This window comes from Raphanus sativus, unplaced genomic scaffold (assembly GCF_000801105.2).
Source record: "Raphanus sativus cultivar WK10039 unplaced genomic scaffold, ASM80110v3 Scaffold0006, whole genome shotgun sequence".
NCBI lineage: Eukaryota > Viridiplantae > Streptophyta > Magnoliopsida > Brassicales > Brassicaceae > Raphanus > Raphanus sativus.
In genome coordinates, this window is record NW_026615332.1 from 109,291 (window position 1) to 135,532 (window position 26,242).

The 26,242-nt window shown below is 42.9% G+C and overlaps 2 protein-coding genes and 1 non-coding gene across 3 annotated transcripts; 2 read left to right on the forward strand and 1 right to left on the reverse strand.

The window, feature by feature from the left end:
- Window positions 1-12,661: 12,661 nt before the first annotated feature.
- LOC108824805 (uncharacterized) lies at window positions 12,662-14,068 on the forward strand. The gene is made up of 3 exons (XM_056995585.1): window positions 12,662-12,837; window positions 12,988-13,384; window positions 13,460-14,068. Exons 1-3 carry the CDS (start codon window positions 12,662-12,664, stop codon window positions 14,066-14,068), a joined length of 1,182 nt encoding a protein of 393 aa, XP_056851565.1.
- Window positions 14,069-21,729: 7,661 nt separating this feature from the next.
- Window positions 21,730-23,181, reverse strand: LOC130500649 (uncharacterized). The gene has a single exon (XM_056995586.1). The coding sequence runs from the start codon at window positions 23,179-23,181 to the stop codon at window positions 21,730-21,732; it is 1,452 nt and encodes a 483-aa protein (XP_056851566.1).
- Window positions 22,844-22,950, forward strand: LOC130500650 (small nucleolar RNA R71). Its single transcript, XR_008939248.1, has one exon. It is a non-coding gene; the product is annotated as a small nucleolar RNA R71 (small nucleolar RNA).
- Window positions 23,182-26,242: the final 3,061 nt, after the last annotated feature.

The following is a 26,242-nucleotide window of genomic DNA, read 5'->3' on the forward strand; positions in this document are numbered from 1 at the left end:
CGACATCCCCGTGTCGATCGATACAACACGGTTGATATCGATCGATTTTAATGCAATTGTTAAAGTAAATGCTTAGAAAATAATTTAAACATTACTAACTAATAATTATAAATACTAACTAAAATAATTAAGTAAAAATAAAAATAAAAATAAAAATGAAAATGAAAATAAAAATAAAAATAAAAATAAAACAAGGATTAAAATTTAATTGAAAATGCAATTAAAAATAAAGAAATAAAGATAAAAAGAAAAATGAGTTGCCTCCCATTCAGCGCTTAGTTTAAAGTCTTTAGCACGACTTAGGATAACTGTATTTAGTTAACACATGGTGGTAGCAGCGGAATGGGCTTTAAGTCTTGTGGTTTGGCCCAATAATGCTTTACTCGCTGCCCATTTACTGTGAACTCATTGTCTTCTTCACTAATGATTGTTAGTGCTCCGGAAGGTTTTACTTCCTTTATGGTAAAAGGTCCTGACCAACAAGATCTTAGTTTTCCAGGGAAAAGGTTTATTCTGGAGTTATATAGGAGAACTTGATCGTTCGGTTCAAAATGTCTAGATATGATTTTCTTATCGTAATAAGCTTTCGTTCGTTCCTTATATAACTTTGAATTCTCATATGCCAAATGTCGGATTTCATCGAGCTCGTTGAGCTGAATTAGACGTCTCTCGGCAGCTGGCTTGATATCAAAATTTAATAATTTGGTTACCCAGGCTGCCTTGTGTTCCAATTCAACTGGTAAATGACATGATTTCCCATAAAGTAAATGAAAGGGTGTCGTTTCCAGTGGTGTCTTGTAAGCTGTCCGATATGCCCATAAGGCATTGTCTAGTTCGCGAGACCAATCTTTTCTATCAATTCGCACAGTTTTCTCCAAAATTTCTTTGATTTGTCGGTTCGAAACTTCCACTTGTCCACTGGTTTGTGGGTGATAAGGCGTAGCGACTCGATAGTGGACACCATTCTTCTCAAGTAATCGGTCGAAAAATTTGTTGATGAAGTGTGATCCACCGTCACTAATGACTATTCTGGGAACTCCAAATCTTGAGAAGATAATGCTCTTGAAAATTTTGACAACTACAGATGCATCATTTGTAGGAGAAGCAACTGCCTCAACCCATTTTGAAACGTAGTCTACAGCGACTAGGATATATTTGTTTTCATAAGAGGATGGGAAGAGGCCCATAAAATATATTCCCCAACAGTCGAGGACTTCTACTTCGAAGATAAAGTTTTATTTCATCTCATGTCTTTTGCTTATTTTTCCTCTCCTCTGACATCTGTCGCATTGTGCTATATGAGCGTGAACATCGCGAAATGTTGTTGGCTGTTGGGTTCAAAATCGGTCAAGACAAAATCAATGCCCGAAAGTCCTCGGAAAAACCAAATGGTATTCAAAACTTCGAAAAACCGAGAGAACGGATAACCGAAACAAGACACCCGAGGAACGTGCGCCAGGCGCCCAGACCTACGTTCTGGTCGCCGGGGGTCAAGACGGACAGCCCGTTTCTGTTTGCCGGGCGACCAAACTCGCGTTCTGCTCGCCGGGCGTCCACACTTACGTTCTGGTCACCGAGCGAGCAGAACAGTCGTCCCGTTTCTGCTCGCCGGGCGACCAGACTAGCGTTCTGGTCGCCGGGCGCTCAGCCTTACGTTCTGGTCGCCGGGCGAGCATAACGGACGTCCCGTTTCTGCTCGCCGGGCGAGCAGAACGGACGTCCCGTTTCTGCTCGCCGGACGACCAGACTCGTGTTCTGGTTGCCGGTGATACCACTCAAATTACCCTAAGGAGTGATTTTTACTCTCATAAAAAGATGTCAAGTTATAGTATTTAGGGATCGAATCCACAAGGAGCTAAGGCACACACTAGATCTAATAGTTATTATTAAGCTGGGGTAACAGTAAATAGATTATAAAGCAGTAAATAAAATAGTAAATATATTAAATAGCAAGGGCGGACAAGGTAGTTGTTCTTATGAAACCAAGGTAGTTGATGGAAAAATGGTTGCTAGATCTAGGGCTTCTATTCAAGAATGGAGATTATAATATCAATAAATGCATAATAAGTTGCTTGCATGATACCATAGAACTCAGCCGCTTAACTCTCAGTGATGTCTCACTGGTTAAATGATCTGGATCTCTGGCCTCAACTGTCGTATGTTGACACATAAAAAGAGTCGATCGATATCCTTTAGAGATATCGAGCGATACACCTTTCGCTCGACGATCGATTCACCTGTCGGGATATCGATCGACGGCTTCTAGATATGCCTAGGCGCGAGCCGATAATGAACACTAGGTCTCAAGGAGGGCGGTTAGCTCTTCTCCAAGGAGACACTAGTTCAAACAAATAATTCAAGATATCAAAGATCCTAGTGATTTATGCTCTAGTTAGCTACTCTAGAACAAGCATAGAGTTCAATCCATTAGATGAATATCACAACTCAGGAATCTATAGTTTAGGGCTAATCCCACAATCCTATCTGAACCTTATATCTAACAGGTGGATCTATTCAGACATGATAGTTGTCACAGAAATCATAGATGAATAGATGAAAATGCAATAGATAAATAAACCAAAACGAAAGGTGTTCCAGGAGGACACTCAAGGAGTTCCTCCCTTCTCTCCTAACTGAGAACAATGAAACCAAAAGAAAGCGTAAAGAGCGTCTAAAGCGTAGCCGTCAACAATGGCTTAGAAATAACATAAATAGGGTTTCTGGTCGTCAAGGGTATTTTGGTAACTTTGTGATGACTCCCGGGCTTCAGTCGGTCATGAAATATACTCAGCCCACATTCTGATGTCCCTGTCGATCGACATGCAGTGTGCTGTGTCGATCGACATACAATCCTCTTCTGCCTTATCTCGCGAGGCAGACTGACCACTCTTCAGTAAAATAGGCATAACTTCCGCTCTAACCTTGGGATTGACCTCAAACCGGTGGCATTGGAACGCTAACGTAAAGCTATATCTTGTGTTCAAATATGAGATAAACCCAATGGTGGGAAGGTCTCCATCGAGAGCTAAACATCTGAAGCGTCTGTGCAGTCCTTCACTGCGAAAGACTCCAAAAGGCACCAAAATCACCATATATCTCCAAATCGTCCGTGAACCTGTAAATACTCTAAATAGACTCCAATACATAATAAATAGTATATAAAACACTTATATACCATGGGTAAAATGGGTAAAATCCATGGTATATCAACTCCCCCAGACTTACCCTTTTGCTTGTCCTCAAGCAAAACCAACGGACAGTCTCTCTAAAAGAGGTTTGAAAACAGCAGGGACTCAAAGGATTTTAAAAACTCAGTTCATCATCTCTCTAGTAGTGCAATCCAAATCATAAACATCCTAACCTTAGAAGCACATTATACCATACCCTAGTATATCAACCAAATTCCACTAGTTTCACAACCTAATAGATCCTGTCTGACAATCCCCTCTACTAACCTCATTTCTTGCATAAAAATAAAAGTGTAGGCTTTAACTTGGAAGTATCGATCAAAAGACACATGGATTCAACTCAAACAAGTATCTGAACGCACAGGTAGTCTTCTCTGATCCCTTTCTCCCCTCATCTCTCTTCTCTGAATCTCTTATTAGTTTCAATTTCAACAGGTTTCGATGCCAACACAGGTCATCTAGTCTATCTCATTGACATTGCATTTGTAACTCATACATTTTGACAAAGTGTAGCGAATAATGGGGTCACATGTAATTTACCTATCCCTCGTTTCCACAATATGTGATCATCCTTGAGATTTAGAATAATGGGGTCGCAGGAGACACTCCTACCCCTCTGCCTCTCAAGAAGTCATATCAATCTTTTATAACTTAAACTTAGATGTTTGAGATGCCGAAGAGAGAGAAGGAATGGAACCAGAAACACACAGACTTTTTACCTTCCAGACTTGCAGGAGGATTCTGATCCTTTGTATACCAAGCCCCAAGACAAGCAAATCAAGTCAGTATTAAGTTGGAGGTCAGCTTTGGTTCCTTCAAACAATTTCAGCAAGTGCAAACATAGTTGACAGGTTGATCCACTTTAGTATCTCTAGTACTTCTGCAGTCAGTAACTCTAAGACTGGTCTAAAGAGTGGTTAGATGACAAGTAGTAAATCGATTAAGATCATCATCCCCTTCTTGACTCAATAAAAATCTTTTCTGAAAACATTTTAGACTCATAAAGTAGATAATCGTTAGTAATCCCCCAGACTTAAATTACACTATCCCCAGTGTAACACAGTCGGTGGATAGGTGAAAATCATAAAGCAATAGCAAAAAAATAACAAGTAAAAACGATATACCGGCTCGCTGATGTCTGTGTTGATCGACACAATGAAGTATCAATCGATTGTTGAAGATGAAGCGCTTTCGAACGATATCGACATGGTCTCATCGGTCGATGGTTAGAGAGCTCGTTTGACACAATGAAGAGACAATCAATCGTTTGATATGAAGTGCTGGCGATCGATATCGAGCTGGTCTCATCGGGCGATGTGCTAAGCAATCGTCTACACTTGGATCTGGTTTATTTATTTATTTTTTTCTTTTTCTTTACACTAACTAAAACACAATATCAGTAGAACCTCCTCCAGACTTAAATAACACTATAATGGTATTATCAAGTCGGAGATTGGTGATAAATAAACCATATGTACTCAATTTAACAAGTTAGAACGAAATACCTGACCAGAATAGATAATGATCGATGTAAATGTGTTGTCATCGGTCGTGGCAGATTTGGTTATGTCGATCGATATCGACTTCTTCTCGTCGGTCGATATTATGGCAATCGTTTACTCGGGTCCCTATTCTAAATAGCTAATCTAAATTATAATATTAGTACGACCTCCCCCAGACTTAAACAACACTGTTACCAGTGTTATACAGTCTAAGATTGGTGGAAGAATAATTCATAAGGACAATAATTAACAAGGAAAAACAGTATACCTAACTTTGATGTGAATATTGACCAACACAGTTAAGTGGCGATCGATACTCTTGATTCTCTATTGATCAACACAGTTAAGTGGCGATCGATCGATGCTAGTGATACTCTGTCGACCGATTCTGGCCAGCCATGATCATTCTTGTGGAAACTCATCTTCCTTGATTATATCCCCTGATTTTTACCTAACAGTGGATTGTCTCCCACTCAGCGCTTATTTTTAGTCATTAGCTTGACTTTTGGAGATCTGATTTGGTCCGGATGAGAATGAGAACATGCTCCAAAACAAGTCTCAATGTCCACTTTTTGAAGCTTTATCATTCTTGTGTGAAAGCCTCCTCCATAGACTTTTCTCCATTGTCTATCATCTCAGTAATAAGAAGTGCTCGAAGCTTTGCAAATGGATGTAAAATGCATCTGTTGCGCACTCTGGATGTCCTGACACCATCTGAAAAGTAAGGAGTCAATGGTAACTGAGAACCTCCCTTGGTTCGTTTCTGCTTCTTCCAATTTCTCCTCTTCTTTCCCACAGACTTGTGTAGTCTCACTCCAAATTTCCTGACATCATTGGAGAAGTGAGGAATCAATGATAACTGGGAATCCCTTTTGGTTCTTTTCCTCTTCCTCCAATTCATCATCATCTTTCCCCAGACTTGTCGGAACGCGTGGTGGTATCTCCATTAAAAATATTTCCACACACTTCATACTCATTCTGCTGATTCGCGTCTGGTATCGATCGATGAACCAGTAGTAGTGTCGATCAATGACAGATTGATGATGTCAATCGGTGGTACCCGGTAGATGACGATCGGTGGTATTCGGTAGATGTCGATCGATGGTGGAGTGATATTATCGATCGATGTTTTCTGAACAGTGTCGATTGAGGCTTCTTCTCTGAGGCCTTTGTCGACTTCAGTTCTACACCTCATCTCCCTCGGAGAAACTACTACATGCTGATGATCATTAAATACTCCATTGCAGGAATCTAGATGCACACCTCTATCTGGTGGTATAGGAGATTCAGCTTCAACCACGGTACAGGGAACTACAATCTTCACAGGGTCATGTATCCTCTTCACTATTTTGCAAATCCCAGCAGCTTCTTCTGCGCATATGGGTCTTAGGTGTTCAGGGACAGCAAGGTATGAGGTCTCAGACTTGTGCATTCTCTCCTCAATTGTTTCCAGCTCAACTGTGTATCCTGGTAGCTCATCCAAACATGTGTGTCAATCGATGTACTCAGGTGGGTGTCGAACGATGTCCAGTGGATGTTGTCGATCAATCTCATCTGGTTGGTATCGATCGATTCTAGCCTTTGACGAAGTCTCCAAATCTTTTCTCATAGTGTTCCGCTCGTCATCAAGCTTCTGTTCCGACTCAAGCCATTCCTCCAGCTCTATGAAGTCTTTCATATTGACTTCCACACTCGAATCCAAGTCTCCAAGTTGTTCTCCACACTCTAACTCCAAGAATTCTTCTAGTTCCAAGAAATCTTCCATGGTGATCTCTTTTTCTTCATCTGGGTCAGTATAACAACTTGATACATCAGTGTACTCCAGTGTCGAGTCTGTAGTGTCCTGAGGACAACTCGATCTTTCAGGGATTTCGAGTGGTGTCGATCTGCGACAAACGTCTCTGTCGATCAATGTTGAGATGCTGATGTCAATTGATGCTGAAGTGATATTGTCGATCGATTTCGAGGTCGCGGGGTCGACCGATGTCGAGCTTGTGTCACTAATATCGGCTTCTTCTACTCTACTCAGCTCTCCAGATTCATGTTGTTCATCACCCTCTACCATATATTCCAGCATAGATATTATCTCAATTTCTAGATTTGCTGCAGCATTACATCGGAAGTTGTTGAGGAAGGCGTTTGTGATGTCTTTCCAGGTAGTAACATATCCTTGTGGCAACTTCCTGAACCAACATGCTGCTTCTCCAGCAAGAGAATATAAGAATAATTTGCAGAAGTAGTAGTCTTCAGGGACTCCATTGCATTTGATGGTCGAGGCTAAATCTTCGAATGCCTCTAAGTGGTTAGTGGCATCTTCATAATGAAGACCGTGAAAAGGAGTCTGACCCACAAGAGAGATATATGCAGGAGGTAGCTCAGGGACGAAACTCTGGAATGTTGAACGACGCAATGCAGACCTTTTAGCATATAAATCCTCAGGACTGTTGTAGTCTCTGAGTGCTCTTTGGCGTTCTGTCCCAGCATTCACAGCAGTAGCATCAAGGATTTCGAGAGGTATCGATCGATGAGACAAGTCTGTATCGATCATTTCTGAAGTGCCGATATCGATCGATGCGTAAATCGAATCACTTGTATCAGCTTTTTCTACTATGCTCGGCTCTCCAGATCCATCTTGTTCATCATCCTCAACCGTACCATGATTGACCAGCTGTCCTCTGTTCAGTTTGTCCCTCTGTGTATCCTCATAAGCATGTTGATCCTGAATGTCTGGCTGCTTGACATGAGTTGTTGGGGTCTCAGAACCTCCATTCTGCTCGCTATAGACATAATCAATAATCTGGCTGATACTAGTCATTATTTCTTTCTCATGATCTTCAGTCATCTTCTCCATCATGTAATCAAACCTTTTACTTCAAATTGCTACAGCTTCGCTGAAAAATTTACCTAGGAAGGCGCTTTTGATGTTTTCCCAACAGGTTAGAAATCTTGGCTGTAACTTACTGAACCAGCTAAAAGCATCTCCAGATAAAAAATAGGGGAAGATCTTGCAGATAATGTGATCTACAGGTACCTCATTCTGCCTGCTTGCTGATGAGGCTAACCCCTCGAGTGTCTTGATAAGATCTTTGGAATTTTCAATAGGAAGACCTTTGAAAGGGTCCTCGCTTCCTAAATCATACCAATGGCTTGTCAAAGTAAAATCGTTTGTCGCAGCAACATCAATCATATCAGGGATTACATCACCATCTGCATTAATCAATTGTCCTCTGGTGTTGCAAGGACGACCTTTTTCGTCTCGCCAGATACCTCTCTTGTCAATCTTAAGTATGAGTGCTCTGACCTCCTTTGTTTTCCCGCAAGTGGTGTCGGTCGATCCATGATGAATAGAACTTTTCGGCGGCGGATGAACAGTACCCGAATGAACAGTGTCGCGGTGAACAATGTTTTGGTGAACAGTGTTTTGATGAACAGTACCGCGATGAACAGTGCTTTGATGAACAGTACCGCGATGAACAGTGTTTTGATGAACAGTGCCTCGATGAACAGTTCCGCGATGAACAGTGTCGGTCGACTCGGGATGAACAGTGTTGATCAATTTCGGATAAACAGTATCGATCGATACGTGATGAACAGTGTTCGGATGAACAGTGTTTTCGTGAATAGTGCCGCGATGAACAGTGTTTCGGTGAACAGTACCATGATGAATAGTGTCGGTCGACACGGGATGAACAATGTCGATCGACGTCGGATAAACAGTACCGATCGATGTGGGATGAACAGTACCTCGATGAACAGTACTCGGATGATCAGTATCCGCATGAACAGTACCAGGATGAACAGTGTCCGCGTGAATAGTACCGCGATGAATAGTACCGGGATGAACAATACCGCGTGAACAGTTCCGAGATGAATAGTACCGGGATGAACAGTACCCACGTGAACAGTTCCGGGATGAACAGTATTCGCGTGAACAGTACCCCTTGTGAACAGTGTTCTTGTGAACAGTGTCGTTTGACGATTTGTGTACTTTGTTGATCACCGGTTCTTGTAGGGTGTCGATCGATTCGTGATGTACTATGTCGATCGATTTCTGGTGTATGCTGTCGATCGATGCTGCTTGGAGAGTGTCGATCGTTACTACCCTCGTAGACTTACGGATCGTGCATAAACCAGCAGACTTATTTGAAAACCCTAAAAATCCTCTCTTCATTGTTGCTCTTGGTATGTACCTGAAACAGAAGAAAAAAAATTTATGAGATTTTTGAACAATTATAAAACCTAAACAAAATCTAACTAAACAAGATCTAATGGCGATCGAAGCTCCCCGGCAACGGCGCCAAATTTGATACCACTCAAATCCCTAAGGAGTGATTTTTACTCTCATCAAAAGAGGTCAAGTTATAGTACTTAGGGATCGAATCCACAAGGAGCTAAGGCACACACTAGATCTAATAGTTATTATTAAGCTAGGGTAACAATAAATAGATTATAAAGCAGTAAATAAAATAGTAAATATATTAAATAGCAAGGGCGAACAAGATAGTTGTTCTTATGAAACCAAGGTAGTTGATGGAAGGATGGTTGCTAGATCTAGGTCTTCTATTCAGGAATGAAGATTATAATATCTATAAATACCTAATAAGTTGCTTGCATGATACCATAGAACTCAGCCGCTTAACTCTCAGTGATGTCTCACTGGTTAAATGATCTAGATCTCTGGCCTCAACTGTCGTATGTTGGCACAGAAAAAGAGTCGACCAATATCCTTTAGAGATATCGAGCGATACACCTTTCGCTCGGCGATCGATTCACCTGTCTGGATATCGATCGACGGCTTCTAGATATGCCTAGGCGCGAGCCGATAATGAACACTAGGTCTCAAGGAGGACGGTTAGCTCTTCTCCAAGGAGACACTAGTTCAAACAGATAATTCAAGATATCAAAGATCCTAGTGATTTATGCTCTAGTTAGCTACTCTAGAACAAGCATAGAGTTCAATCCATTTGATGAATATCACAACTCAGCAATCTATAGTTTGGGGCTAATCCCACAATCCTATCTGAACTTTAGATCTAACAGGTGGATCTATTCAAACATGATAGTTGTCACAGAAATCATAGATGAATAGATGAAAATGCAATAGATAAATAAACCAAAACCAAAGGAGTTCAAGGAGGACTCTCAAGGAGTTCCTCCCTTCTCTCCTAACTAAGAACAATGAAACCAAAAGAAAGCGTAAAGAGCATCTAAAGCGTAGCCGTCAACAATGGCTTAGAAATAACATAAATAGGGTTTCTGGTCGTCAAGGGTATTTTGGTAACTTTGTGATGACTCCTGGGCTTCAGTCGGTCACGAAATATACTCAGCCCACATTCTGATATCCCTGTCGATCGACATGCAGTATGATGTGTGATCGACATACAATCCTCTTCTCTAAAGCCTTCTCTCGCGAGGCAGACTGACCACGCTTCAGTAAAATAGGCATAACGTCCGATCTAACCGTGGGATTGACCTCAAACCGGTGGCATTGGAAAGCTAACGTAAAGCTCTATCTTGTGTCCAAATATCAGCTAAATGCAAAGGTGGGAAGGTCTCCATCGAGAGCTAAACATCTGAAGCGTCTGTGCAGTTCTGCACTGCGAAAGACTCCAAAAGGCACCAAAATCACCATATATCTCCAAATCGTCCTTGAACCTATAAATACTCTAAATAGACTCCAATAAATAATAAATAGTATATAAAACACTTATATACCATGGATAAAAATGGGTAAAATCCATGGTATATCAGCCGGGCGCCCAGACTTACGTTCTGGTCGCCGGGCGAGCAGAACGCAAGTCTGGTCGCCGGGCTGCTGGTCATTCGGCGAGTAAGGCCAATTCTTCGTATAACCATCATGGCACTAGTCCAGTATATACTTTGCATCCTTTCTTGAAGCTTTGCAGTACGAATCTTTAAAATCATGAACGTAAGACTCCCGTTCCGTTTCGATCGGAATCATCGAGGAAGATTCAGAAAACCGCGAAATGTTCGATTAACGGAAAGATTTCAATTCATCGTATAAAACGATGGCGGTTATCTTAAAACACCAATCATCTCAACTATACGAGGAGTTGGGGATCTTTCGGAAAATCGATATCACGACAAGATTACTTTCTCGGAAAAATCGTAAAAACGTCCAAGGTATAAAGAACGGCCCGAAAGGGTCCGAACACGACCAAACGGCCCGTTTACGATTTTTTAAATCTAATTTGAGGTAAGTATGACGGGTTGTGTTTATGTTTACATAACAAGATAAATGTCAAGTTTCCAAAAGATAAATGTCAAGTTTTCCGAAGATAAATGTGAAGTTTCCGATAGACATGAAGATCGACGAAAATGGAAAAGCCCGATTCGCGAGATATCTGGTCCAAAGGGAGGATAGACCGTCTTAAGGAGGAGTATATAAGAAAGCTTGGGGCAAGGAGCAGAGGGAACATCATCAAAATTTCTCTAGAGCAACTTAGGCATTTTTATTTCTGTTTTTTACTAGCGAGCTAGGACTCAACTAGGTTAGATTTAGGTTACTAGACTAGCGAACTGACCGACAGCTCTCGTAGCCGACGTCTTTACCTGTTGTCCAAACGCTCAAACGCGAATTCGGAAATAAGATCATCTTTGCTCTTTTCTTTTTCCCTTACGATTTTAATACGAACTTCTCGATATATTGATTGTCTTGTGCGTGGCCCCGCAGATATCCGGGACCTTCAGGGGAAGTTAGGTTTACTTAACTTTCCTCTGTTTATTATTCACTAAAATCGACAGTGCGAATTTCTGTTCCCACAAGTTGGCGCTAGAAGGAGGGGGGGGGGGTACGGATCTATCTATCTCGCAACTACGCACAATCAGTCAACCATGTCCGCTGAAGCTAACAAAGACAAGCAAACGCACGACGGAACGTCCGTCGATCCAACGCTGAGAAGACACCTGCTGGAAACTCATCCGTGGTCACTGCCGAGGCAAACACCACGGTGTTAGACCAGATGAAGGAACTGTTTGCTTCCGCCCAGAAACGGTCGGACGAACAGGAAAAACTAATGAGCTCGCTCGCTAAACAGGTCGAAACCTTAACATCGAAGAACAAACTCCCGCGCGGAACCACTAAGGTGAGACGCGGCAGAAGACTTGATTTCGGAACTCCCGGTAATCGAGAGAAATACGTCCCAAAAGAGTCGACGGAACACAATCCCGACGAAATGGCTCCGACAGGACATAAAACGACCTCGAAAACCTTCCGCCCCCCGCAGGGGGAAGCGAAGGAGATGACGTCGAAAGAATCGACCTGGACATTAGCGATCGATCGGACCATTCCGACGACGATGCTGATATCCATCCCATAAGAACCCGAAGCCGGTCCGCTCGACAGACAGTTTCCTTTGATAAACCCATGACGGAAGAGGAGGAAAACCTCTAGTGGGTGGAACAGGAAAAACTGGCTAAGGACCAGACTCGGAGCTATCGCAACCAGCGCAGACAAACTCGGAGAGACGCAGGTGGCAATAGCGAAATCCACGATCTACGCGATTAAATCGCGAAAACTGCAGCCGAGGTGACTGCTCCCGAGATCGACAGACTTCTCGAGGAAGCGCGGAAAACTCCGTTCACTTCCCGGATCACGGAAGCGAATGTCTCGGACCCCGGGAAGATAAAGATCCCCGTCTACGACGGCGCCGCTGATCCGAAAGCACATCTGCAGTCTTTCCAGATTGCTATGGGAAGGTGCAAACTCCCGGAGCGGAAACGAGACGCCGGTTACTGCCTCCTCTTTGTCGAGAATCTCAAAGGGCCGCGCTTGAGTGGTTTTCTCATCTCGACAGAAACTCCATCTAAAGTTTCCGCCAGCTAGCTTCGGTGTTTCTCAAACACTTCTCCATATTCATGGATAGGGAAACTTCTGACGTGGACTTATGAAGTTTAACTCAGAAAGAAGATTAGCCACTCCGCGACTTCATCAGAAGATTCAAATTGGTGATGTCTAGGGTATCGGGAATTATCGACAAAGTCGCGATTGACGCCCTGAGAAAAACCCTCTGGTACAGATCAAAGTTCCGAAAGTGGATATCTCTGGAGAGACCGTGGACGATCCAAGATACTCTTCATAAGGCCACCGACTTCATCATCATGGAAGAAGAGATGAAAGTCCTAGCGTAAAAGCACGGATCGTAGAAACCGTCCGCCAAGAAGAAACCCTCCCGTAACGACAAATACGTCCATCACGAGGGGGAGGACATCCAAGGCGAGCATAACTACGCCGTCAATTCCGAACAGGGTAAAACCTCCGGAAACACTTGGACCAGGAACCAGTACAAGGATAATTCTTACTGCGAGTTCCATCAGGCCAGAGGTCACTCAACCACCAACCGCAAAGTCCTCGGCGCCAGGCTCGCTGCAAAGCTCCTCGCTGGCGAGCTAGCAAAGGTCACGAGCATAAAAGACCTGATCCTGGATTCCGATCTCCCGCCGAAAACTGATAAGGCCGCTCCCGAGAACAATGCGCCTGAAAACCAGTCGGGCGAAAAACGCGGAAGGAGACAGGACAATCAGGGAAACAATAATAATTGCCAAAGAATAAACATGATCATCGGAGGATCGCACTTCTTCCAAGACTCGGTCTCATCGATCAAAGCCTACGGGCGGAGAGCTGAGACCAGTTCAAACTGGCTTCCCGAAGACGACGTCCCTAACAACACGATCGTTTTCGAGGAACACTAAACCGTCGGTATCGACAAACCTCATTACGACCCTCTAGTCATCGATTTGGTGATCCAGGATCTCGAGGTCGGTCGTATCCTCGTCGATACAGGAAGTACGGTCAACATCATGTTCCGCGACACCCTCCAAACGATGAAGATTCCGCTCGGAGAAGTCATCCCGGAACCCAGACCCTTGACTGGATTTTCTGGCATCACCTCTATGACCCTTGGGATGATCAAGCTCCCATTCATGGCTAAGGAAGTCACAAATATCGTCGACTTCGCAGTGGTCGACAACCCAGCCATCTACATCGTAATCATGGGAACCCCTTGGATAAACACCATGAAGGCAGTACCGTCCACATATCATCTCGGCATCAAATTCCCGACTCCAACTGGAACCGCAGTAATCTGGGAAATCCAAAAACAGTCGAGACTTTGTGATCTAGCCGAGCACAAACTGCGAAAGAATCGGAACGCCTCCGCGGCTAACCCGAAAAGAGCGAAAAAATCGCTACACATTCCCGAGAACTCGGGAAAGGATGACTTAGATTCATCCGACCTGGCAACGACTCAAGACGACGACAAAGTCCCTGAGTCCATCGCCATAGGAGCGGACAACTCAACTCCCGAAAAGACCACCGACCCAGCTAGTGCGGTCGAAACGTCAGCACTCAGGGAGTAGACACATCCGCAGCAACAAACAGAACTACGAGATTGCTTGATCCTCGAAAGAGGTACGTAGGCAGCTCGTCGAAACCCGGCAAGTTCAGCTATCCCCCTCACCAAAAAGGGGGGGGGAGTGGGTACGTATACTCGTATACTCCCACAAAAGTTCAAAAAACCCGCACATGTATTCGATATTTTCGAAACTTTTTCAATAGAATTCTTTTTCTCGATCTTTCGATGCTTAACTCTTACACACTTTGGAAAACGAAATATCATATCCTCAAGGAACGCGAAACGTCGCAGTTTCTCTGAAGATATCGAGATCGTGTCATCCGTCAAAAACAGTCCGCTCGCGACTTTAAAAAAAAACCCGTTGATTGGCCCCGACGGGTAAACATAGAAACATTTCACTTAAACAAATTCGTAGTCAGATCTTGTTAAAGATCCTCTTACATCCGAGAAGGATAACATAACGCGCTATACAAGAAATCCAAATTTTGGTCTAGCACTCCTTCGGAGAGAGCTCGATTCTTACTACACAAGTCGCATAAGCCGGCGCCAAGTCGCAGACTTTAATCAGTAAGAGTCAGGAAAAATCACTAACAGGTAAAACGAAAGCCGATCAATCATCGCACAGCCTTAGTGCTGAGAGTAAACGTAGGTCTTGCCCTAAACACAGCCTTGCTGGTACTTAACATCTCATAGACATAGTATCAAAACACGATACGAGATCTAAAACATGTCTCTTATCGCTTACACCTAAAACGCTCACTAAAAAGCAGCATACGGACCAAGCGACAAAATAAGAGTTAGAATACGAAGTGACTACTCGCATTCTATCCTCTACACTTGACAAAAGTATAAATCAAATCATAAAACGAAATTTTCGAGAAAATCTACTTCATAAAAGCCGCAAAAAGCGGCAGGGATTCAAAGCCACAAGCAGCCAGTCCCGAAATACATAAAGTTACGCGACCTCCTACGGTCGCGGCATAAAACAGATAAACGGCCACACTCGGCCTAGCACACAGCAAACGCAATAAAAGGGATATAATCCCAGAAGACTTCAGAAATCAAAATCTAATTCACAATACCCGGAGAGGGAAATCCTGAACAGATCCGCGGGCTGATCTACCTCTTGGTCTCCGCCCCCGGCCTCTCCGCCTGCGCCCAATTCCACCGTATCCTTCGAAACCTCGATAGGATCCCAGAGCTTTCGGACCCTACCCTCAATCGGGGAACCAAGGATTGAGCGTCCGCACAGTCCCTCATGAGAACATTCATCTCGGCGACCTCGGTGGGAAAGGAGAAGTCCTTTCCCTGCGTCTTGTGAATGGTACCAACCGAGCCTCGGCACTCGCGGAAGTCACCTACGAATTCCTTAGCTTCCTTGAGGCTCTCGAACTCAGTGGCAAAAATTCTGGCCCTCCGCCTCATTTCAGCGGCAATCGTTCTCCTTCCCTTCCTTTCCGTGCGTATGAGGGCTCAAGAGTGAAGTTCAGCCTGTTTACGGTTTTGCTCTTCATCCTCCTGCCGGTATCTGAAAAGTTCCTTCTTGGCCTCCTCGGCCTTGAAGCGATCGCTGCTCGGAAGTTTCCTTCGACGCCGCGCCCATACTCTCATCCCCTGCAAGAATTTAAGATCAAAGAGACGTACGCATAATTACAAAGATACGATAAAAGATCAAAGGATAAACCTCGTTGATTAGGCGAGAACCGTCGCCAGTGACTTTCCTCCTAGCTTCATTGTCCAACGACTCATCGGATGTAAACGCGGGAGGGAGGTTATCGAAAAAATCACCATGGGGAGGGACCGCACTAGTTCCTTCTGGAGCGAAACCAGGATTCCATCCCGGCAGCGTGTGATCTCCCGAGGTAGCTTCGGAGGCAACACTTTTACCCTTCCGAGACCTATTCTTCCGCCTCTGAGTAGATAAGTCGGCAACCTGCTCAACATTATCAAGAGGCCGGAAAGCACCTTGCGCCCAATGGAGTTCAAGAGTGAAGGAGTTCCAGGAAGATGGCCTTGACCGAAGAAGATCTCGCTTAGCGTGAAGATCGTTGGGAGTCTCCGAAAAAGGGTTGTTCGCTGCATGAAATAATTCGTTATTTCTTCGCAAACTAAAAAGAAAAATGTGTGCGACGAAACATAAAGCAAAAGTAGTCATATTACCGCGACTATAGTGCCATTCCCGAGGGAGTAAATCGTGGCAGCTTCCTTCAACGAATTCCTCGTCTATCTTGACAAAGAAGAAACGCTCGAACCAGTCCTTGGGGTTCGAAGTAGTCCCTTGGACTATCATCAGATCGTTCCTTGAATTAATAGAATACAAACCCTCAACCGTCGTTGGTTTGGTAGTCCAGAACCCCTCGAAGTCGCAAGGGCCGAGATCCATCCCCAATTCGTAGCTTCTGATCACCACGCCAAGCCAGCTCTCCATGGCTGGAACGTTCAGCTGGCCCATCGATAGTCCGAAACGGTGAAGGGCACGGACGATGGTGTCGGGTATCGGGAACCACATGCGGCAGTATGACAAATAGGCCTCATAGCAAGTAAAGAAACCTGGCGGGGGATTCCTCGCGCTTTCATTACCAACCGGGATTCGGAACGTAACTCCATTCGGAACTTGGCAGATATTCCGAAGGGTCGTGAGATACTCGGGAAGAACCGCGCTTGGCGTGAATGACGCACCAGGCACCCTCGGAGGATGTTTTGGAACGGAGTTCTCTCGCTGAGGCGGAGACGAGCCACCAAGAGCATTGCAATATGCCTCCCTCTCTTCTTCCTCGACCACGAATTCGTTTTTTGGCCTGATCACTTCGTTTGCCGGGGGATCATCCGAAGACGAGTGGAAAGAAAGGAGAGGATTCTCAAAAATGAGATTGTTGGAAAATTCTTTGAGTGTAAAGATCTTGGATAAAGTGAGAATCATAAAAATTCTTACTCCATCTTTATAGGCAATTTTTGTTTTTACTATTGACTCCGACTTTCGGCAACGATTACATCTCCGCACTTCCCTAACAAGCTATACCGCAAGCTAGAACCTAGCCCACCATGGTTCCTAGCTAGCTGGGGGGCTAACTGCTGGGGTCAAAATCGGTAAAGACAAAATCGATGCCCGAAAGTCCTCGGAAAAACAAAATGGCATTCAAAACTTCAAAAAACCGAGAGAACGGATAACCGGAACAAGACACCCGAGGAACGTGCGCCAGGCGACCAGACTCGCATTCTACTCGCCATGCGCTCAGACCTACGTTCTGGTCGCCGGGCGTCAAGACTCTCGTTCTGCTCGCCAGGCGCCTAGGCTTACGTTCTGGTCGCCGGACGAGCAGAATGGACGTCCCGTTTCTGCTCGCCGGGCGACCAAACTAGCGTTCTGGTCGCTGGGCGCCCAGCCTTACGTTCTGGTTGCCGGGCGAGCAGAACAGACGTCCCGATTCTGCTCGCCGGGCGACCAGACTCACGTTCTGGTCGCCGGGCGAGCAGAACGGACGTCCCGTTTCTGCTTGCCGGGCGACCAGACTCGCGTTCTATTCGCCGTGGGCCCAGACCTACGTTCTGGTCGGTGGGCGAGCAGAACGGAAGTCCTGTTTCTGCTCGCCGGGTGACCAGACTCGCGTTCTGCGCGCCGGGCGCCTAGACTTACGTTCTTGTCGCCGGGCGAGCAGAACGGACGTCTCGTTTCTGCTCGCCGCGCGACCAGACTAGCGTTCTGCTAGCCGGGCGACCAGACTCGCGTTCTGCTCGCCAGGCGACCAGACGCACGTTCTACTCGCCGGGCTGTTGGTCGTTTGGCGAGTACGGCCAATTCTTCGTATAACCGTCCTGGCACTAGTCCAGTCTATACTTTGCATCCTTGCTTGAAGCTTCGCAGTACGAATCTTTAAAATCATGAACGTAAGACTCCCGTTCCGTTTCGATCTGAATCGTCGAGGAAGATTCGGAAAACCGCAAAATGTTCGATTAACGGAAAGATTTCAATTCATCGTATAAAATGATGGCGGTTATCTTAAAACACCAAATCATCTCAACTATACGAGGAATTGGGGATCTTTCGGAAAATCGATATCACGATAAGATTACTTTCTCGGAAAAATCGTAAAAACGTCCAAGGTCTAAAGAACGGCCCGAAAGAGTTCGAACACGACCAAACGGCCCATTTACGATTTTTTAAATCTAATTCGAGATAAGTATGACGGTTTATGTTTATCTTTACATAACATGATAAATGTCAAGTTTCCAAACGATAAATGTCAAGTTTTCCGAAGATAAATGTGAAATTTCCCGATAGACATGAAGATCGACGAAAATGGAAAAGCCGGATTCGCGAGAGATCTGGTCCAAAGGGAGGATAGACCGTCTTAAGGAGGAGTATATAAGAAAGCTTGGGGCAAGGAGCAACTTAGGCATTTTTAGTTCATAACCATCATCAAAATTTCTCTAGAGCAACTTAGGCATTTTTATTCCCGTTTTTACTAGCGAGCTGCGACTCAACTAAGTTAGATTTAGGTTACTAGACTAGCGAACTGAGCGACAGCTCTCGTAGCCGACGTCTTTACCTGTTGTCCAAAAGCTCAAACGCGAATTCGGAAATAAGATCATCTTTGCTCTTTTCTTTTTTCCTTACGATTTTAATACGAACTTCTCGATATATTGATTGTCTTGTGCGTGGCCTCACAGATATCCGGAACATTCAGGGGAAGTTAGGTTTACTTAACTTTCCTCCGTTTATTATTCACTAAAATCGACAGTGCGAATTTTGGTTCCCACATTGGCCACCAAAATCCTGCTTGGAGAATTTTGGAGACTGTTTTAAAAGTGGCGAAATGTCCTGCGTAGTCAGAGCTATGACAATGGTAAATAATTTTTGGAACTTCAGTTTCAGAGACGCATCTTCTATATATGCCGTCAGAACAGTGCTTGTAGAGATAGGGTTCGTCCCAATGGTATCTCCGAACTTCACGAAAGAATTTCTTTCTTTCATAACCTTTTAAATTTTCTGGTTCAAAATCAGCGGCTAAATAGTTAACTATATCGGCATACCAAGGTCGATCTTTGATGTTCTGTCCAATCGCATTTGCTTCTTGTAGAGAAACATCAGATATGTTGTGATTCAAGGCATTACAAGCAACCTTAACTGGTACGTCAATAAGTTCTCGTGATGTTCTGTTGCTGATGGCTACGATTGATCCTGTATCAGTAATTTCGGTTGACAATTCGTCATTAGGGTCGTGCAATAATCCGTCAGATATGAGTGATATGTGGCCTATGAACGACGTGTCTAAAAGAGCGATATTCTCTGTAGGGGAGTAATCATCTATAGGAACTTTATCCTCAATTCGAATTCGGGAAAGATGATCAGCGACTCTGTTGTCTACTCCTCTTTTGTCTTTGATGTTCAATATCGAATTCTTGGAGTAGTAAGATCCATCTTATGAGTCGTGGTTTAGCATCTTTCCTCTGCATTAAGTATTTGATAGCAGCATGATCGGTGTGGACTATAACATGGGCTCCAACTAAGTACTGGCGGAATTTTTGGAAAGCATAAACTACCGCTAGTAGCTCTTTTTATGTGGTAGAGTAATTCCGTTGCGCTTCGTCGAGTGTGCGACTTGCATAATAGATAGCATGCAGTTTCTTATCTTTTCGTTGCCCTAGAACTGCTCCAACTGCGAAATCACTCGCATCGCACATAATCTCGAAAGGTAGATTCCAATCCGGGGGTTGTACGACTGGGGCAGTTATAAGAGACTTCTTCAGCGCTTCGAAAGATTCTTTGCATTCTGGTGTAAAATCGAATTTAACCTCTTTGCATAAAAGATTATTCAGAGGTCTAGCAATCTTACTGAAATATTGTATAAATCTTTTGTAAAATCCGGCATGCCCAAGGAAACTCCTTATGTCTTTAACGTTTGTGGGTGCCGGTAGACCAGTCATTACTTCGATTTTGGCCCTGTCTACTTCTATTCCAGCTGCAGAAACTTTATGTCCAAGGACTATACCATCGTTTACTATGAAATGACATATTTCCCAGTTTAGGACAAGATTCTTTTCTTCGCATCTTTCCAATACTTTGCACAAGTTGTCTAGGCAATCCTTAAAACTCGATCCGTAAACCGAAAAATCGTCCATAAAGACTTCCATGAAATCTTCGATCATGTCTGTGAATATTGACATCATGCAGCGTTGGAAAGTGGCTGGTGCGTTACATAGTCCAAATGGCATTCTGCGGTATGTAAATGTTCCGTAAGGACAAGTAAAAGTTATCTTTTCCTGATTTTCAGGATGTATCCGTATCTGGAAAAATCCCGAATATCCGTCAAGAAAGAAATAATATTTTTGGTTGGCCAGTCTTTCTAGCATTTGATAGATGAAAGGTAAGGGAAAATGGTCTTTCCTAGTAGCAGCATTCAGTTTCCTATAATCAATACACATTCGATATCCAGTGACTGTGCGTGTAGGGATAAGTTCATCTTTATCATTTTTAACCACTGTGATTCCACTTTTCTTTGGTACAACATGTACAGGGCTCACCCATTTACTGTCTGAGATAGGATATATAACTCCAGCATCCAGAAGTTTAATTATTTCCTTTTTAACTACCTCTTTCAGGTTTGGGTTTAGTCTCCTTTGATGTTCTATAGATGTTTTTGCATCTTCTTCGAGGTGGATACGGTGCATGCAATGGTCAGGAGCTATTCCGGGAATATCATCAAGAGAATACCCGATCACTCTCCTATACTTACGCAGTTTGTTTAACAAAAGTGCAAGCTCTCCATTCGTGAGATTAGCATTAACAATGACAGGATATGATTTATCGCAAAGGAACGCATATTTTAGGCCAGCTGGAAGTGGTTTTCGTTCAACTTTGGGTGCTTTTTCTTTACTCCAGTTGGTCGATGAAGAAGATGATCGATCAATAGTTTCCCTAAGGTATTGATCCATAATGATTTCAGAGTCATCATTTTCTTCATTTGCGATTCCGATTCTTGCGTCCATAAGGTTCGCATAATCTTCTGTCCTGCTATCTACGCTCAGAATTTCTTGTTCATCAGGAGTGAATGCGTCTTCTGGTGAATCATCAGCACATATATCCATAAGATATTCTTTTTCTAGCTCAGAAACTTCATCTGTGTAAAAGGCATGATCGTCTATCATAGGACGTTTGACTAGCTTTTCCATGTCGAAGTTCATTTATATATCTCCGACATTTAAGTTAATCTTTCCTCCTTTAACATTATGATTGCTCCGGCTGTAGCCAAAAAGGGCCGACCCAATATAAGGGGGTCCTTCGATACTTGTTTATACTTTAGTACAACGAAATCTGTTGGAATGAAGCAATCATCAATTTTGATTGGTACATCTACGAGGATCCCTTCAGGTACCCTAATAGATCGATCAGCTAGAACTAGCGTGATTGGCGTTGGAACGAATTCAATATAACCTAATGAAACTGCCACAGAGTATGGCATGAGGTTTACACTAGAACCAAGATCACAAAGAGATCGAGGAAAGCGTGTGTTTTGTATCTTGCAATCTAGGACAAAACTACCAGGGTCAGTCTTTTGATTGAAGTTTCTCCTTGTATCATTGCGCTTACTTCCTCTGACACCATCATAACACTTTGTTGTCCACTCGAAGATATCATATCTTTTACGTACTTCTTCACCGAGAGGGCTATCTTAATGGCGTCACTGAGGGGTAGCTCGAAGTGATTTTATCAAAGGCATTTTTGCAAATTGCATGTTCCAATGCCTTCTTAGTTTGCGGTTTGTTTGGAGGAAATGGGGATGGAGTTCTATAGACTCGTTCAGTTCCAGTAGATTGTGTATTGCAATCGTTAGTGCCACCAGATGGTCGATCGTTTTCCTTCCCAGTGGATCGATCAATATTCGGTTCGTCTAGACGATCGATTTCGATTTCGGCATCAGGATTCTCTTTTCCTAAGTCTATAGTTCTTCCCTCATCCTTTTTATTTGAAGACTTCCTCCTTTGTTCGGATGTTCCTGAGTCAGAATCATTGTCAAGAAGCTCTATGGGGTTGGAATTGCTTTTTCCTGAATTATCGATGATTTTTTTATTGCTGGCATCGTCTCTGGCATTTGTTTCAAGGCGTTTACCGCTTCGCAACATCACGGCATATGCTTGGCGTTTTGCTCTAGGCTTAGCATCGGTCCTTCCAGGGAGACGGCCTGTCTCTCTTTTCAGAGTAGTTGCAAGGTTAGCAATTTGGTCTTCCATTCCCCGTAGGTGTTCAACTAATGAATCGATCTTCTGATTTAGTTTACCGTAAACGATGTTTATTTTCCCATTAAAATCGAATTTCATTTTACGGTTTCCTGTAAATTCTTGTTTTAGATTGTACTTCTCTCTCCCGGTACGAGACTGCACACAGATTTCATAGTCTCGTGTGAAGCTGTCGACATTAAACACAGAATGAGGATCAGTAGTATCTAACTCTTCTGTAAACTCGAGCTCATATTCTGATATAGGAGGAGTTTTATTGTAGTACTGGCACAGGTTAGGTGGGTTTCGATCTGTCAGAAGGGATTGAAGTGAATTTATAGAATTCTTTATCTCGGCTAACTCAATATTTTCTCTTGAGTTTATAGCTTTTTCCTTTTCTTCATTCATCTCTTCATAAGATCTTCCTGTTGCCATGTTTTCGATGAAGCGTCTTGCTTCTATAGGATTTCTAGTAACGAAATTCCCTTCGCTTGATGTATCAAGCGTTGTCTTATAGCTCAGAATAACACCTTTGTAAAAGATCTTAAGAAATTGTTGTTCTGGATAACCATGGTGGGGGCATTCGAGTTCATAACCCTTGAATCTTCCCCATGCGTTTTTGAATGATTCCTGAGGATTTTGACGGAAGGTAGAAATTCGCCTCCTCACTTCCCAGTAACGAGTATCGTCGAAGAGTTGCTTAAGGAAGACATTTCTAATCTCTTTCCAACTAGTCAGGGATCCTTTTGGTAGACAGTTTAACCATCTTAAAGCTTCCCCTTCTAGTGAAAATGGGAAAAGTCTGCAACGACTGTATTCGTCTGGAATTAATACCTCTAGACCTTCGATGTGGTCTTGTGGATGTTCTAAAGAAGATCCTTTAAAAGGGTTTCGACGCACCATATTATAGTAATCAACATTAAACTTTGTTTTCGTGGTAACGTTGTCTGGTACTCTAATAGCGGACCTATTGGAATAGGTCCTATTGGGGTTTAAGTAGTCTTGGAAGGGCAATTTAATTTATTTACCTATGTTTAAGGTAGAGTTTGACTTAACAGGGATTTCAGTCCCCTGGTTTTCAGTAGTTTGGCTAAAAATGTTGCTTGATTGACCTATTGGTTCAGTTTGGACTACTTTCTCATTATCAGCATCGGTAAGAGGGTACTTACCTGCTTCCGGCTGGGCGGTATCGATCGATGAGGCTTCGGATGAAACGATCGATTCTTCTGTATCTGCGTCCCTCGATTGTCCGTGTCGATCGATGCTTGGCCGACATATGTATTCTCCATTCTTTGTGTTGTAAAACAAAAGAATAGAAAAATTAGCAAAAGTATCAAAGTCTATGCTAAATCCTAAATTAAATCTAAAAGTAATAAGAAAGACTCCCCGGCAACGGCGCCAAATTTGATATCACTCAGATTACCCTAAAAAGTGAATTACTCTCTCAAATAAGAGGTTCAGATGCAGTACTTAGGGATCGAATCCACAAGGACTCTAGGATTACTTGAAGGTTCAATTAATTAGAGATGAAGATAGACTTAAGGTTTAATATGTTTTAAAGCAGTAAATAATATGGTGAACAAGGAAGTTGTTCAGTAACTAAAATGAAGGTTGTTTCTTAATGAGGAAAATAGCTAGATTCAAGTATTTCTCAGGTATGAAATTATGCAGTTTGAAAGTGACATTAGGGTTTTAGTTCTTTGAACTCAAACAATTGGTACGACCAGTAGGGTCTCCTTTGACTAGATCCCGGATCTCAACTGTCGTTTGCTGATCACGGAAAAGAGTCGATCGATACGACTTTCGTCTAATCGATCGATACACCTTTCAAACAATGGATCGCTACAACGATGGTTGTATCGATCGATGGTTATTCTAGCAAGCATTATCGGTTTGGTTGAAAACGTTCTCTAATGATCTAGACCACCTTTCACATATGTCTAGTCAGTTAGATTACTTTAGTTTATTTCTGGAAATTGAGAGTATACAGTTGGTTATCTCATCAATCCTAAGATCTAGATTTAAGGGTGATCAATCCTAAATCTAATGTTAAGAGTAACTAAAGTGAAAGAACTAGTTTAATCACCCTAACACATGTCACAATCTCATCACATGATTCACCCTTATGAGAAACCTAAATCTAACAATTAGGTTTACTCATACATATTCATGAGAGACTAAATCATGATGGTTTGAATAAAATTTAATATGAAATAAGGAACACAAAGAGTATGAGTAGAATAAAAAGGGAGTTCAAGATCTTCTCTGTTTTGTAGTCTCCGATCTATCTCTCCAACTCTAACTCTTCTCCCAAGGTAGCCAAATTTCTTCTCTTCTCCACTAGGTCTCTAGGCAAGTCTGCCTCTAAAATGATACAAAACCCTAGTATATAAAGCCTAACAGGCAGCCATGAACTTGGTGTGTAAATAGCATACTTTGTGATACTTGAAAATCTTCTAAATCGTAATCCATCGAATGGCTTAATATCGATCAACACTCTTTGATATCTGTCGATCGATTGTAATTGGCTTCAATCGTCTGATCTCACAAGTTTCCTATCGGTCGATTCTTCATTCGTGAAAATACTCCAAAAATGCCTCAAAAGTATTGCTTTCTTCAATTAGGTACTTGTGCCTGAAAATACTCTAAAATACTTTGAAAACGTAGTAAATATAATTGAAAACTCTCATATACCATGGCTAAAAGTGGGTGAAATTCATGGTATATCAGTAGTATTCCTCTGGACGGTTGTAGTCAGCCAGTGTCCTTTGTCGAGCAGTCTCATCTACAGGTATAGCAGCTCCTGTAGCATCTATATCAGAGTCAGGGATTACAGTCCCCTGAGCATCAAGTCTCTGACCTGCTGCATTACGCAGATGACCATCCCGGTCATGCAGGTCCCCATTCTCATCCCTTTGTAGCATAAGTATCTCGCTCATGGTTGCTCGCAGATTGGTATCGACCGATGTTGCAGATGATGTGTCGATTGATTCTTTTTCACAAGTGTCGATCGATGATGTATAAGTGGTATCGATCGATGCTGCGAGTTTCTTTTTGCGGATCGAGCGTTCCAAACGTGTTGGGTCTGAGAAGAAAAGCAATTCTCCTTTGCTGCTTCTGGTACTAATTGGCATGTACCTGAAAAACAAGAAAAAAAATCGTAAGTAACTTAAAACAGTAAATAAAACCTAGAATAAACCTATTAATCAAGTCTAATGGCGAATCCTTGCTTCCCGGCATTGGCGCCAAATTTGATATCACTCAAATTACCCTAACAAGTGATCTTACTCTCTCAAATAAGAGGTTCAATTGTAGTACTTAAGGATCGAATTCACAGAGAGCTAGGGCACACAGTAAACTATAGATATTAAGATTTAACTAGGCAAATAGTTATAAAGCAATAAATATGAATGCAATAAATAAATGGAAGCAAAGTGAACAAGGCAGTTGTTCTTATGTAACCAAGAGTTGTTTGATGGAAGGATGGTAGCTAGATCTAGGGTTTCTATTCAGGCTTGAATTAAAATGATATAGATACTAAATTATGATATTATAGAACTCAACTATAAGAATAACAGATCAACTCTCGTTGTATAGGTTATCTATTACTAGATCCAATGATCTCACATGTCGGGATGATCAATTAGAAAGTGTCGATCGATGACTCTATAGGAGTATCGATCGATACACCTTTCACTCTGTCGATCGATTATTCAATATGGATAACGATAGACGCGCTTCTAGTAAGCTTAATGCGCGGGTTGAATATATGTTCACTAGGGTTTCTAAACCAGCTCTCGCTGTTATCTAGCAATCCTACCTCAGAGAAGACAAGTTAGATAAGAGACCAAGCTCTCGCTTGTGCCTAATGATTATATGATCAAGTTCAAGTTAATTACTCAAGAACAAGCATTAAGAACAGTCTCAATGATTAATATCACAACTTAGAAATTCTATATTTGGG

Coding starts and splice junctions, on each gene's coding strand:
- LOC130500649 (XM_056995586.1), bottom strand. CDS start 23,181: ATGGTGCGTCGAAACCCTTTTAAAGGATCTTCTTTAGAACATCCACAA.
- LOC108824805 (XM_056995585.1), top strand. CDS start 12,662: ATGTCTAGGGTATCGGGAATTATCGACAAAGTCGCGATTGACGCCCTG. Junction 12,838..12,987: donor GAAGAGATGAAAGTCCTAGC/GTAAAAGCACGG, acceptor CACTTGGACCAG/GAACCAGTACAAGGATAATT. Junction 13,385..13,459: donor ACGTCCCTAACAACACGATC/GTTTTCGAGGAA, acceptor TTGGTGATCCAG/GATCTCGAGGTCGGTCGTAT.